A 16070-nucleotide genomic window follows, 5' to 3' on the forward strand; every position below is an offset into this window, starting at 1 on the left:
TACCAACACCAGATCAGTCCACACGATACACAAGTCTGGGATCTTAAAGGCCCCACATTGACACAGAGTGGAGCAAACCCTAAAGGCCAGCAGGAGCATTAGAAATCCCACCTGTCCCCCATAGGATACTTGCCAGGATGGTTGGGAGCCTTTTCAGTCTGCATATCCAGATCTCTCTTTTACTCTTTTTATTATCATCTCTCCCTGGTTAAAATTCATGCACATAAAAAATGATACCCTAGAGTTGTATCCAAAAGAACCATGCCTCACAGCACACAGAAGAGTTTTCACAAGAATGCTTTTTACTAAATGGGCTGCCTTTATCCCTGAGTGACAAGTGAATTGTTCAAGTCAGCACTGTCCAGTAGAACTTCCTGCCATGGTAGAAATGTTCTATACCTGCACTCTCAAAAATGATAGCCATGAGGCACACGCAGCCATTGAGCAGTTGAAGTGCAGCAAGTGTGACTGAGAAATAGCTTGAAAAATACTCCCTGTGGGAATAAATGAAGAGAGATTTTCATGTGCTTTGTATAAAGTTTTAAAATATGAATCACACACCTAATCTGGCCAAAAATCACACTCCAGTTGGAAGGATATTCCATACGATTGGGTCATAGGTTCTCTGATCTCATGATGCTTAGAATGTTGTTCATTCGTCAAAATAATCATTTGAATTATGTGTTATTGTTTTGCCTAAGTTGGGAAAACAGAAGCATAGGGCGAAGATACATTCGTACACCCAGCTGATGGTGTAAACAGGATTCAAAGCCAAAGCCTTCCTAATAGCTGAGATCATGCTCTTTTAAAACCTGTAGTTCTGAAACTGGGGTGATTTTGCCCTCCTAAGGGACATTTGAAAATAGCTGGAGGTTTTTTGTGTGTCACAATATGGAGAGTAGGTTGTTACTGGCATCTGATGTGTGGGGCCCAAGGATGCTTCTAAATGTCCTCGATACACAGAACAGCCCCTCCACAAGGAATACTGAGGTTCAGAAACCCTGATTTGAGCTAAATCTCCTCCATGCAGTGATTGCAAAGGATTATGAGATCATCTATCAAGACATGAGAGGAAAAAATTGTATTTTGGAAAGAAAAGAGAGGAACTCATGAAAATTCCAGCTTGAGCCTTCAAGAAGAACACAGGGAAAAAATCAGCCCTCCCTGGTGGGGATGGGTCAAAGGCAGACCCTGGACAGGGAGGCTCTGGGGAATTTTGATCTCACTTCTCCATGGGTCTGGAGCACTGTGTCCTTGTTGCTGTCATAACCGGACTGACAGTAGTAGTTGGCCTCTTCCTCAGGCTGCAGCCCAGAGATGGTCAGGTAGGCAGCACTGGAGGAGGTGTCAATGGAGCCAGAGAAACGATTGGGAACCCCGGAGGGTCTTTGGTCATCCTTGTAGATTACGGTGGTGAGGGCACTGCCCGGGCGCTGCTGGTACCAGTGCACATAGTAACTCCCAAAGTTACCGCTGCTGCGAGTGCAGGAGATAGTGACCTTCTGCTCCAGAGACCCCAACACAGAGCGGGGCTGAGTCAACACAACCTCTGCCCAAGACCCAGTGAGGACAGGACAGATCCCATTCCCAGGGACGGGGGAGAGGTCATCCTCCCAGGTGACAAACAGGAGCCCTCCCAGAATTCCCTGCAGGCGTCCACCTGTGCAATGAGCGAAGAGAGTGAGGAGGAGAGGAGCCCAGGCCATGGTGAAGACACCCCCAGGCTCTGCTTTCTGAGCCTCACAGCCAGGCCTGAGCCCACCAACCCTTCTTATATGTCACCCTGATCCTGAGGGTAGGAGGTCTCCATGCAAATATTCCCCTTTCTGGAGGCTGTTCAAATCCCTCCTTCAACCTTAGCCTTGGCTCCACCTGATAAGAAGAGAGACTGTAGGAGGGAGGTGTTATTCACCCCAGTGAGGTCACAGGAACACCTGCAAGAGGGGAGGGAATCTGCTGAGAAACTGGAGAGCATCAAGCAGGTGCATAGGACACAGCGCCCTCTGGTGGATGCAGGACACATGCCGACCCTGGGCAGGTGCTGTTGCTCAGGACTCCTGCCTTCCCCAATCTGCACCCCTCACAATTCCAGCGGTGAGTCCAGGGTGTGTCTGTGCAGCATGCTACGATCAAAGTACATTTAAACCTTCACATCTCTCTAGATGCACCAAGGGCCACTACTCTGGTCCAGACATTTAGAGTCACTTTGTGTTAAAGGAGGTGATAAATATCACCAGCATGAGCTCTGTTTGGAAGGAAATGGAAGCAAGGACACTCCCCTCTCCAGGAGGGACCATGTGGAGTGAGATTCTGAGCCTTTCACTGAAAGGAGCCCAGCTATTCAGGCAAGAAGAGCTAGGAATCCTGGAATTGGGACCAGACTTCACCATCAGAAGATGCCAGACGCCCGGAAAGGAGAAGGAATCTGAGGATGCAGTGAGGGGAGGGGCCAGATGTCAATCAGGGGTCAATTCAATCATAGCCCATAATCAATAAGTGCAATGAAGGTGTGAAATAAGACATTAGAATGGAAAGTCCACAGGACCTGATGAATTTGAAAGAGCTTTGGAGAGAGAATCTACGAAGTTAGTGATCAATTGGATATCTGGGTAGGGTAGAAAGAAGAGTCCATATACATTTTAGTTTCTCATTTTGTGGACCAGTTGGGTATTACTACTTTTATTTTTATGTTGAAGAGTTTAAGCCCAATTTGGGCCTTTCTATTAAGGAAATTATATTATTAGAGTTGGTGATTCTGAAGTAGGATGAGGTTAAATGGTATTTGGAGATTCTATGGCCACTATGTTGTCTTATGAAAACACCTATGACTTCCTTTGGTGGCGTGGTCACAGCCAGTGTCACCACAGCTGTGGCTTGTTGCCAATACCCTGAGGGGATGGACATGCTATTCTGCCACACAGGGTGAGTGAAAATGTAGATGGTATTACCTCCTATCAGTGTTCACACACCCTGACTTCCATTACATACTCCATGCCTATGCTTCAGCAGCACCCTTCATCTCTGGCCCAGCTTCTTTTTTTAAAAATTTTGCTAAAAAACAAATAATATAAAACTCACTGTCTTAACCATTTTTCAGCATGCAGTTCAATAGTGTTGGGTATATTGACATTGTTATATGACAGATCTCCAGCAATTTTCATCTTAAAAAACTGAAACTCTATATTCATTAAACAATAATTCTCCATCTCTCTATGCCCCCAACTCCCCCAACTGCAATTCTACTTTCTGTTTCTATGAATCTGACTACTTTAAATATTTCATATAAGTAGATTCACACAGTCTTTGTCTTTTTATAACTGGCCTAAATCACTAATCGTAATATCCTCTACTCATCCACGTTGTAGCATGTGACAGGATTTCCTTTCTTTTTAAGGCTGAATAATATTCTGATGTATGTATATATATCATACTTAGTTTATCATTCATCTGTCAATGGACATTTGGGTTGATTCCATCTCCTCCTTAAAAGGAAGGCTGGAGAGCTCTGTGGGAACCATCTTGTGAAGGAAAAAACAAGCGAGGGGAAGAAATTTAGAGTTCTGCCAAGTACAAGAAAATTAAAAAGACAAGTGAGAAACAACCCATCTCCCCATCACAAGAAACGTGACAGGTTATGTGGTAGAGGATAAAAAATAGTAAATCGGGCTTCCCTGGTGGCGCAGCGGTTGAGAATCTGCCTGCCAGTGCAGGGGACACGGGTTCGAGCCCTGGTCTGGGAAGATCCCACATGCCACGGAGCAGCTGGGCCCGTGAGCCACAACTACTGAGCCTGCGCGTCTGGAGCCTGTGCTCCGCAACAAGAGAGGCCGCGACAGTGAGAGGCCCGCGCACCGCGATGAAGAGTGGCCCCCGCTTGCCGCAACTAGAGAAAGCCCTCGCACAGAAACGAAGACCCAACACAGCCAAAAATAAATATAAAGTAAAATTAAAAAAAAAAAAATAGTAAATCTAACTGGCACATCGAAATCTTTTTTAAAATGACAGAATAGGAAAACCACTTACTAACTTTTTCAATGAAAATGTATAAAGTCAAATATGTGGAAAATATTGAAAAATTAAAATGAAAAAAATCCTAAAGAGATAACTTCCATTGAAAAAAAAAAAAACTAGATGAAATGTATACATCCTCAGAAAATGCAAAGTTGGTCCCATTAAAGATAAAACATCTAAACAGACTACTTTCCTTAGGAAAAAAATAGAGAATGTTGTTATGGAACTACTCCACAGAAATACATGAGGCCCACGTAGCTTAATAGAAAACTTCTAACAAATCTTCAAAGATCAGATGATTTCAATTTGTTTGCTTCATAATTTTTTCCAAAGCACTGGAAAAGAGGGAAAATTTCCTACTTCTCATAGAAAGCTTTATAACACTGCTACTTAAACCTGACAAAGAAATACAAAAAGAGGACAGTTACAGATCAATATCATTAAATATGGATATAAAATTTCTAAGTAAAATATTAACAAATGGAATGTAATACCAGATTAATAAATTGAAATGCCATTACCAACTGGAATTTATTCCAGAAATGCAAGTTTGGGTCAATATTAAGAAATCTTTTAATATAATATGCCATAATAATAGATCAAAAGATAAAATCAGATTGTCTCAATAGACACTGAAAGAGCCTTTCACCAAATTTAACAACTTTTCCTAAGAAAAACCAGTTAAGAAAATAAAAACAGACAGATACATTTATAATATGGTAATACACTGTCTCTTTCACACATGTATAATTTAGTCTTTTTTTTTTTTTCCTATTGATAGCTAATTGCTTTTTTTTTTTTAAACATCTTTATTGGAGTATAATTGCTTTACAATGGTGTGTTAGTTTCTGCTTTATAACAAAGTGAATCAGTTATACATATACATATGTTCCCATATCTCTTCCCTCTTGCATCTCCCTCCCTCCCACCCTCCCTATCCCACCCCTCTAGGTGGTCACAAAGCACTGAGCTGATCTCCCTGTGCTACGCGGCTGCTTCCCACTAGCTATCTATTTTACATTTGGTAGTGTATATATGTCCATGCCACTCTCTCACCCTGTCACATCTCACCCCTCCCCCTCCCCATATCCTCAAGTCCATTCTCTAGTAGGTCTGTGTCTTTATTCCCGTCTTGCCACTAGGTTCTTCATGACCTTTTTTTTTTCTTTCCTTAGAGTCCATATATATGTGTTAGCATACTGTATTTGTTTTTCTCTTTCTGACTTACTTCACTCTGTATGACAGATTCTAACTCCATCCACCTCATTACAAATACCTCCATTTCATTTCTTTTTATGGCTGAGTAATATTCCATTGTATATATGTGCCACATCTTCTTTATCCATTCATCCGATGATGGACACTTAGGTTGCTTCCATGTCCTGGCTATTGTAAATAGAGCTGCAATGAACATTTTGGTACATGACTCTTTTTGAATTATGGCTTTCTCAGGGTATATGCCCAGTAGTGGGATTGCTGGGTCATATGGTAGTTCTATTTTTAGTTTTTTAAGGAACCTCCATACGGTTCTCCATAGTGGCTGTATCAGTTTACATTCCCACCAACAGTGCAAGAGGGTTCCCTTTTCTCCACACCCTCTCCAGCATTTATTGTTTCTAGATTTTTTGATGATGGCCATTCTGACCGGTGTGAGATGATACCTCATTGTAGTTTTGATTTGCATTTCTCTAATGATTAATGATGTTGAGCATTCTTTCATGTGTCTGTTGGCCATCTGTATATCTTCTTTGGAGAAATGTCTGTTTAGGTCTTCTGCCCATTTTTGGATTGGGTTGTTTGTTTTTTTGTTATTGAGCTGCTTGTAAATCTTGGAGATTAATCCTTTGTCAGTTGCTTCATTTGCAAATATTTTCTCCCATTCTGAGGGTTGTCTCTTGGTCTTGTTTATGGTTTCCTTTGCTGTGCAAAAGCTTTTAAGTTTCATTAGGTCCCATTTGTTTATTTGTGTTTTTATTTCCATTTCTCTAGGAGGTGGGTCAAAAAGGATCTTGCTGTGATTTATGTCATAGAGTGTTCTGCCTATGTTTTCCTCTAAGAGTTTGATAGTGTCTGGCCTTACACTTAGGTCTTTAACCCATTTTGAGTTTATTTTTGTGTATGGTGTCAGGGAGTGTTCTAATTTCATACTTTTACATGTACCTGTCCAATTTTCCCAGCACCACTTATTGAAGAGGCTGTCTTTTCTCCACTGTATATGCTTGCCTCCTTTATCGAAGATAAGGTGACCATATGTGCGTGGGTTTATCTCTGGGCTTTCTATCCTGTTCCATTTTTCTGTTTTTGTGCCAGTACCAAACTGTCTTGATTACTGTAGCTTTGTAATATAGTTTGAAGTCAGGGAGCCTGATTCCTCCAGCTCCATTTTTCGTTCTCAAGATTGCTTTGGCTATTCGGGGTCTTTTGTGTCTCCATACAAATTGTGAAATTTTTTGTTCTAGTTCTGTGAAAAATGCCTGTGGTAGTTTGATAGGGATTGCATTGAATCTGTAGATTGCTTTGGGTAGTAGAGTCATTTTCACAATGTTGATTCTTCCAATCCAAGAACATGGTATATCTCTCCATCTATTTGTATCATCTTTAATTTCTTTCATCAGTGTCCTATAATTTTCTGCATACAGGTCTTTTGTCTCCTTAGGTAAGTTTATTCCTAGATATTTTATTCTTTTTGTTGCAATGGTAAACGGGAGTGTTTTCTTAATTTCACTTTCAGATTTTTCATCATTAGTATATAGGAATGCAAAAGATTTCTGTGCATTAATTTTGTATCCTGCTACTTTACCAAATTCATTGATTAGCTCTAGTAGTTTTCTGGTAGCCTCTTTAGGATTCTCTATATATAGTATCATGTCATCTGCAAACAGTGACAGCTTTACTTCTTCTTTTCCGATTTGGATTCCTTTTATTTCTTTTTCTCCTCTGATTGCTGTGGCTAACACTTCCAAAACAATGTTGAATAACAGTGGTGAGAGTGGGCAACCTTGTCTTGTTCCTGATCTTAGTGGAAATGGTTTCAGTTTTTCACCATTGAGGACAATGTTGGCTGTGGGTTTGTCATATATGGCCTTTATTATGTTGAGGAAAGTTCCCTCTATGCCTACTTTCTGCAGGGCTTTTATCATAAATGGGTGTTGAATTTTGTCAAAAGCTTTCTCTGCATCTATTGAGATGATCATATGGTTTTTCTCCTTCAATTTTTTAATATGATGTATCACGTTGATTGATTTGTGTATATTGAAGAATCCTTGCATTCCTGGAATAAATCCCACTTGATCATGGTGTATAATCCTTTTAAGGTGCTGTTGGATTCTGTTTGCTAGTATTTTGTTGAGGATTTTTGCATCTATGTTCATCAGTGATATTGGCCTGTAGTTTTCTTTCTTTGTGACATCTTTGTCTGGTTTTGGTATCAGGGTGATGGTGGCCTCGTAGAATGAGTTGGGGAGTGTTCCTCCCTCTGCAATATTTTGGAAGAGTTTGAGAAGGATAGGTGTTAGCTCTTCTCTAAATGTTTGATAGAATTCGCCTGTGAAGCCATCTGGTCCTGGGCTCTTGTTTGTTGGAAGATTTTTAATCACAGTTTCAATTTCAGTGCTTGTGATTGGTCTGTTCATATTTTCTATTTCTTCCTGGTTCAGTCTCAGCATAATTTAGTCTTAAAGTCAGCATCTCACTTAATCCTTCCGCTAAGATCAGGAAAAGGTAAACTTGCCCATTATTATTCAACATTGTTCTGTAACCATGGACAATGGAATTTAAAAAGAGTAATCAGGAATTCCCTGGCGGTCCAGTGGTTAGAACTTGGCATTTTCACTGCCGTGGCCCGGGTTCAATCCCTGGTCAGGGTAACTAAGATCCTGCAAGCCGCACGGCACGGCCAAAAAAAAAAGATTAGGTCTAAGCTTTGATGGGACCACACAAGTAGACATTTCTAAAGACCCAAATACCTTAGTTCTTCAGGTGCTGGTGGCAGAAGTGACAGCAGAAATATCCCCAGTGAGCTAGTGTTGGTCACATGTTGTGATAGGGAAGTAAATGACTGAGCAAAGGGTGCAGAGGGGATGCCTTGGCCCACTTTCCTAAGGCCAAGCTTGTAGTGCAAAGCTATTATTCCAGGTCTGCAGTAATAATCAGTCTTTCCCCTCAGGCCATAGTCCAGGGAACAACAAACATCAATCACATTTACAGTGCTTCAGAATGACAGCTGTTGATGCAAGACTGCATCAAAATTGCCTACATTTCTAAGGCTTCCATTGCAGAAGGTGGTGACCTTCTAACCAAGTGACCAATACACTGAGACAGAGGGGTGTGAGTCTAGTATCAGAGGACTGCTTCTTGTAGACCAGAAGATAAAGGTAGAACCTGTCTGACCCCGGGAGCCCCTTCACCTAAACCCCTGGAAAATGCTCCATTTATAAAAGGCTGAGGGTAAAATGCTCTGGGGCATGTTGGAGACGCCTCAGAGCTCTGTCTCCAGAAGCTCCATGGTGGGGATTATGCCCACAAGCTGTGTTTCCTTCTCTAGCCAGACTCTCCTAGGAACAGACTTACTCTATCCGCATTCTGGATCCTCACTGTCTATCAGTCCTTCCTGGACTAGATTTGGGCAAAGACTCTAGAAGAAAAGGATCTGACTCAAATCTGAAGCAATGGGAGAGCCAGACCTAGGAGCTCGTAGGGTGATAAGGAGGCATCACAGGTGGAGAAAAGTCACACATCAGTGAGGACACAGTTTACCCAAATACTCTTGAGCAAGCTGAGTGGTTTATCAGCTGTCTAGCACACCTGCGCTCTCTGGACATCACAAGCGCCCCCTGCTGGCCACAGGGGCTTCATCCTCTGGTCACTGTGGTAACACCTAGCACATGTCCTTTTTGTACTGTAATTTTTTCCTGGTGTCATTACCTCAGATAACAGAGTGAGTAGATGTCTCAGAAGATCCACCACTGGAACAGTGATGCTTTCACATCTGGATTTTTATTTCGATGGAAAAATATCAATTTTTTAAAATGTCAGTCTCTGTCAACTGTACCCCTACAGCTCCAACTTTGCCTGCTGTTTCCAGACACTGCACACATATGTGAAAGGGCAGTTAATGGGTGCAACAGGAACACACACATGGGAATTTATGCATGTTGAGGAGCACAGGGAAGTTGGGTCAAAGAAGCCTCAAAAAAGTCTGATGCATAAGTTTGGATCTGTAGGATGTCAAGCGGTCTCCATGGCAGAAAGGAAGAAAGATCCTAGAATCAGATATCAGGGCATGTGCCAAGGGCAGAAGAAGAAGGCAGGCTGGTGGCTGATGACCCTGGTGAACAGCCACTCAAGCTCAGAGAGGTGGACCCTCTGAGCATGTGAATCCAGCATCTCCAATTGGAATAGAAAAGAAAAATCTGGAAATAAATATATTCCCTTAGTTAAACCTTGTATTCCCTTTTACCAATTTTTACTGTGTGTGAATGTATATATCTTTAAGTTGCCACAAATATATTCACAATGATAAATATACATTTACCGATTGTGTAGGTCCAGTCATTTTAACTCATATTTTCTTTCTCTCTCATATTATTTTTAATGCTCCTGAATAGCACACGCTATTGTCAGTTGGAACCCAGCCCTTGTCTTTTCATGGGCCAGTTAAACTGTGCTCTGTGAGTTCCCTTGGGTGCTGGGTGAGGCTGGGGGAGCTCAGGGTTTGTGTCTGAAGCACTGTGTGAGCTCTGAGGCTGCTGTCCCACACTGAGCAGTAATAATCCGCCTCCTCCTCAGGTTGGAGCCCAGAGATGGTCAGGAAGGCCACCTGCCTGATCTGGAGCCCAAGAACCACTCTGAGACCCCTGTTCTATTATACTATACTATACTATACTATAGATTACATATTATAAATTGTATATTATATATAATATGATATGCTATAATGTAAATTATATATTTTATTATATATATAATATTATATAAAAATGATGCCTTTGGGGATCCAAAGAAATAAAATTCTGAACCACAGAAGACCACAGAACCAAGCTAACTATTTTAGAACCAGTAAATCTCAAGAAAAATTGAGTAGGGCTCCCAGGCTTCTGCTGAATAATTCATAGATCATCACCTATGACTCCACTGATGCCCCTCCCAGGGAGACACAGCTGCAAAGTCCCCGATGGTGAGCAAAAGTCTCCTGCTCTCAAGCTTGGGGTTCATCCTCCTGGGAGCAGCCGAGAGCAGACTACCCACGATTAGTCCCACAGCACCCCCTGCTGGTTCAAGTTGAACTCCCTCTCCTCCAAAGACCTGATTAATCCTGGGGCTTTTCTTGTTCTAACTGGGTTACGAGAGTTTGCAATGCACATCGTTTTCATGACACCTACATGTTCACACGCTATCCTAGCCTTAATGTTACAACAATTAACACAGCCCCTTACCATATGGCTCTTTATATCTGGGTCTCCTGGAGAAGGTAGAACTTGTTCTAGTTCTAAAGGGATAGCAGAAAGGACATTGTAAGGAGGAGAAATAGAAGGCATAAAACCTCTGCAGCATTTAAGGTCAAGGGACATCCAGGAGGTGGCAGAAGTCTGATGTGTGTGCCAACTGCCGAAGGTGGTGAGGTGGGGAAAGCCTAGGCAGATGAGGAAAGGAACAAGAGAGGCTTGTGGTGGGGGAGAGGAGGGGTGCTTTATATGACAGGTAGCAGACAGAAGGCATTGTGACTTCAGCAGGGAGATGAGGACACAGGAGGTGGATGGAACCATTCCCATGGACTAACCCAGACTCATACATATGCAGAAACAGTTTTCAAACCAGCTCTTCTCTATAGATATCCCAGAGAAGGCAGTAGAGCTTGTTCCTCTTCTGGAGTAATAAACTAATAAAGTTACTTTATCAATTTTTCCAGACTGGTCAATGTTCAGGAATTGTATACCCACAGGTCTCTGAGGTGTCCTCGTGCCCAGATTCCCTCCTCCTCCTTCTCCCTGTCCCTGGGCGTGAGATGAGAGTATGTGAGTGCAGCTGCTGGAACTAGAGAAGCTGAAGCCACATAGCCTAGCAGAGCAAGGGCTTCAGAAGGCAGGGATGCAGCACCTTGAGCCTCCATCCTGCCCACAGGATGAGGTAGGAGCTCAGAGGGTCAAAACTCCAGGCCTATAGGTGGAAGACAATGTGATGCCCAACAGAAACTTCTTAGTCAGAAAGAAAAATGATCCAAAGGAGACCTGCTGCTTGATGTGTTTATTTATTTGGTAAAGGCAAGTTATAAATATGTGTCCTTTGGTGGGAGCTAACTAAGTCCTTTCTCTCGTGCAGATTTCCTCATGCTTTATGAGGGTCTTGGACTCAGGTTCACAGAGCTCTCTAAAAAGTGACTTTTTCTTGCCTTATTCTAAGGTCGAGCTTTAAATATTTTTCCTAGTGAGATACAGCTGTGCCGCAAACTTCTTTTATGTTAAATTAAGGTTTAGTTAACTTAGCTCTACACCTATTTTCCTGTATTGGGACCCATTCGATTTTCCTCTCGGCTCCTATTGAGGCTCTTATTTCTTCAATTTTACTTCTTGTCCTGTATTTAAATGGTCAGAAATGCACACAGATGTTGCTTGCAGAGCAAAAGACAGATGTGCACGAATGCCTTACGCAGGATAGGATCTCTGGGAGAGTGTGGGAGGGAGCAGTAATGACCTGATGAGATGTCTCAGTCTACAGAACTCCATTATAAACATGAGATGACCAGCAAAATGGTGGACTAGGACATTCCAAGATTTCATTCCCCAACAGAAACATCAAAAAACCAACCAGAACATTGTGGGAACAATGGAAAACAGTCAATGGTTGACAACAATCAAGCAAATGTTCAACAAAGAAAAAGACATCTTCAAAATGGTATGGGAGTTCATGAGGTGACGTCAGCAAGATGGTGGAATAGGAGGTCCCTGGCTAGTATCCCTCCTCAGAAACAATAATTTGGTAACCTTCCATGGGCAAAAGTGCCTTTGGGAATTGTGTGAATCCCTGATGGAGTCCAAGGCCAAGGAGGGAAATTTTTAGAAGGTGAGCCCACGCCCAGGTAGCTGACTCACTGGTTGGAGTCCCATCTACAGACGTGAAAACAGATGCAGAAAAAGCATTTAACAAAATTCAACACCTTTTAATGATTAAAACTCTCAACAACTCTCAACTCTCATACTTCTCGGGTATGGAAGGAACTTACCTCAATGCAATAAAGGCCATATCTGACAAGCCCACAGCTAACATCATACTCAATGGTGAAAACCTGAAAGCTTTTCTTCTAAGATCAGGAATCAAACAAGGGTGCCCACTCTCACCACTCCTATTTAACTTAGTACTGATAGACCTAGCCAGAACAATTAGGCAAGAAATCCTAAAATCTAGAAAATCCTAAAGACTCCACACACACACAAAAAAGCTGTTCAAACTAATAAACAAATTCAGTAAAGTTGAGGCTACAAAATCAACACACAGAAATCAGTTGCATTTCTATACACTAACAATGAACTATCTGAAAAAGAAATAAATGAAACAGTCTCATTTACAATAGCATCAAAAAGAATAAAATACTTAGGAATAAATTTAACCAAGGAAGTGAAAAATCTGTATACTGAAAACTGTAAAACCTTGATGAAAGAAACTGAAGAAGATATAAATAAATGGGACGATATCCCATGTTCATGGACTGGAAGAATTAATATTGTCAAAATATCCACACTACCCAAAGCAATCTGTAGATTCAATGAAATCCCCATTAAAACACCAATGATATTTTTTCACAGATATAGGGAAAAAATCCTGCCACAAAAGTTTCCAAATAGACAGGGGCTTCCCTGGTGGTGCACTGGTTAAGAATCTGCCTGCCAATGAAGGGGACATGGGTTCGAGCCCTGGTCCAGGAAGATCCCACATGCCATGGGGCAACTAAGCCCATGTGCCACAACTACTGAGCCTGCGCTCTAGAGCCCGTGAGCCACAACTACTGAGCCCGTGTGCCACAACTACTGAAGCCCGCGCACCTAGAGCCTGTGCTCTGCAATAAAAGAAGCCACCACAATGAGAATCCCGGGCACCACAACAAAGAGTAACCCCCGGTCACCACAACTGGAGAAAAGCCCACATGCAGCAACAAAGACACAACGCAGCCAAAAATAAAATAAATGAATTTTTTAAAAAAAGTTTCCAAATAGAGAAATCTTGAGAAAAAAGAACAAAACTGGAGGCATCACACTTTGGGATTTCAAACTAAATTACAAAGTATAGTAATCAAAATAGTATAATACTGGGATAAAAAGAGACACATCGACCAATGGAAAAGAATCAAGAGCCTGGAAATAAACCCCAGAAAATGGTAAGTTAATCTTTGACAAAGATGCCAAGAACACACAATGAAAAAGAATAGTGTCTTCAATAAATGGTGCTGGGAAAAGTGTATACCATATGCAAAAGAATTAAATTGAATCCCTATCTTACAACATGCAGAAAATTAACTTGAAATGGATTAAAGACTTAAATGTAAGACCTGAAACTGTAAATTCCTAGAAGAAAATATAGGGGAAAATCTCCTTGACCTTGGTCTTGGCAGTGATTTTTTTGGACATGACATCAAAAATCCAGGCAAGAAAAGAAAAACTAGATTGAGACTACATCGAACTAAAAATTTTCTGCACAGCAAAGAGAACAATCAACAAAATGAAAAGGCAACCTACAGAATAGGAGAAAGTATTTGCAAACCATATATCTGGTAAGGGGTTAATATCTAAAATATACAGAGAACTCTTCAACTCAAAAGCAAAAACAGACAACCTGATTTTAACATGGGCAAAGATGGGACTTCCCTGGTGGTCCAGTGGTAAAGAATCTGTCTTACAATGCAGGGGATGTGGGTTCAATCTCTGGTCAGAGAATTAAGATCCCACATGCTGCGGAGCAACTAAGCCCGGGTGCCACAACTACTGAGCTCACGCACCTCAACTAGAGCCCGCGTGCTGCAAACTACAGAGGCCACGTGCTCTGGAGCCCGTGCGTCACAACTACAGAGCCAATGCACCCTGGAGCCTGCACGCCACAACTAGAGAGAGAAAGCCCCCATGCCACAACTAGAGGGAAGCCCGTGCACCACAGGAAAGAGCCCGTGCGCCACAGGAAAGATCCCACGTGCCTCAACGAAGATCCTGCATGCCGCAACTAAGACCCAACACAGCCAAAAATAAAAATTAAATAAATAAATAAATAAATAAATAATAAATCTTTTAAAAAATAAAATGGGCAAAGGACCTAAATAGAAATTTTTCCAAAGAAGATGTATGAATTGCCAACAGGTATATGAAAAGATGCTCAACATCACTAAACTTTAGGGAAATGCAAATCAGAACTAAAATGAGATATCAGCTTATACTTGTTAGGATGACTGTTATCAAAAAGACAAGCACTTAACAAGTGTTGGTGAGGATCTGGAGAAAAGGGAACCCCTACGCACCACTGGTGAGAATGTAAATTGATATAGTCATTATGGCAAACAGTATGGACCTTCCTCAAAAAATTAAAAATAGAACTACCATATGATCAAGCAAGCCCACATCTGGGTATATATCTGAGTCCTGAGAATCACTATCACATGCTTTTAGGTTGATTCACCCATTGTCAAAACCTCTGACCCAGCCCACTCCACAGCCCTGCCCCGACCCTTCAGTATGCAGTGCTCATAGAATCACTTCCCCTTTCCTGCATGGGCCACCTCTGTCCTGATGTGTAATATAAAGCCTGATTTAGATTACCTGTTCCAAAGAAACATAGAGCTTGGGAACCTAGGAAATGCAAAATTACTTCACCTTCAAGGAATATAATTCCTTGGTCAGGAATCTTATCTGCTCTGTAAGGGACCCTTACCCCCTGTCCTCGTGACTCTTTTCTGGACACTTCACCTCTCTCCCTCCCCCCTTTCTGTCCCCTTTACCTCTCCCTAATCCTCACTCAGCCTGGTCAAATCTTCTTAAAGACCCTTTCTTTCCACTCAGTGAACACCACACTACCCACCTCCAATTTCACCCCATTTCTCATCTCTCACCCTTCCTTCCCACACTCCACCTGGTCCAACAAGACTGCTGGAGGGCCAGAGTCTCAGAGCTTCAGAGAAGAGGTTTAAAGGTCCTCCTGGCCAGGAGATGGTTCTGATAATGCTCCCCACCTGCTCAAGCCTGGTCATTAACCCAGAGCTCATATGAGAAAACGGCCATCCCTGGGATGGGGAAAACAGTTCCTGCAGCCATGGCCAGCATGTTCAGCCCCAGCACTGTGACTGAGACGCCGGACCCTCCTGAGATATCAGAGTGCAACCGAAATGCTGCCGACATCTCCGTCATTGTTGTCTATTTCGTGGTGGTGATGGCTGTTGGGCTGTGGGTATGTAGGAGCTTAATGGGGTGTTCAGGGTGGGCACAAGTCTTGGGGGGCAAAATGTCTGAGGGAGGGAAAAGTGTGATGTGATGAAGCTGAGAGGACATTACCAGCTGTCACAGGTTTCATTGTCCTTCTCTCACAGTCATTTTCTCATGTGTGACATCAGTAATGCTTGCACTGAGCTAATTTATTCTACTAACAACCCCATCGTGTGAACGGGGCCAGCAGTGGGACTTCAGACTTATTCTGTTCGGCATCTCCAGCACCTGGCATAATGAATAAAGATGTTGTTTTATTACCTCATTTATTTTATGTTCCTTTGCTCACTTTCTAACTTAGTTGAGTTGGATGCTTAATTCATTTATGTTCATTCTTTCTTTTAAGTCATGACCTGGAGGCTGCAAATTTTCTTCCAAGCACAGCTTTAGCGATACCTCACATTGTTTTCATCAACGAAAATAAACAAAGCAATTAGGACAGAAGTTGAGGAATATGATTTCTTAAAGTTCCTTGGTTTCTATGAAGATGTGATTTTGAAGTCCTTTTAAAATTGGTGCTATATCACAGTTTCCAGGATAATGTTTCTCTTTAGGAGTGCTGGAAAAGGTCACTTCCATCAGCACCCTGGCCAGAGCATCTGGGGC

General features: G+C 42.1%; 1 gene segment (V, D, J or C); it reads right to left on the reverse strand.

The window, feature by feature from the left end:
* Positions 1-1178: 1178 nt before the first annotated feature.
* LOC103004589 (immunoglobulin lambda variable 6-57-like) lies at positions 1179-1706 on the reverse strand. The segment is given in 1 exon segment: positions 1179-1706. A coding segment is annotated over 1 exon segment (528 nt).
* Positions 1707-16070: the final 14364 nt, after the last annotated feature.

This window comes from Balaenoptera acutorostrata, chromosome 13 (assembly GCF_949987535.1).
Source record: "Balaenoptera acutorostrata chromosome 13, mBalAcu1.1, whole genome shotgun sequence".
NCBI lineage: Eukaryota > Metazoa > Chordata > Mammalia > Artiodactyla > Balaenopteridae > Balaenoptera > Balaenoptera acutorostrata.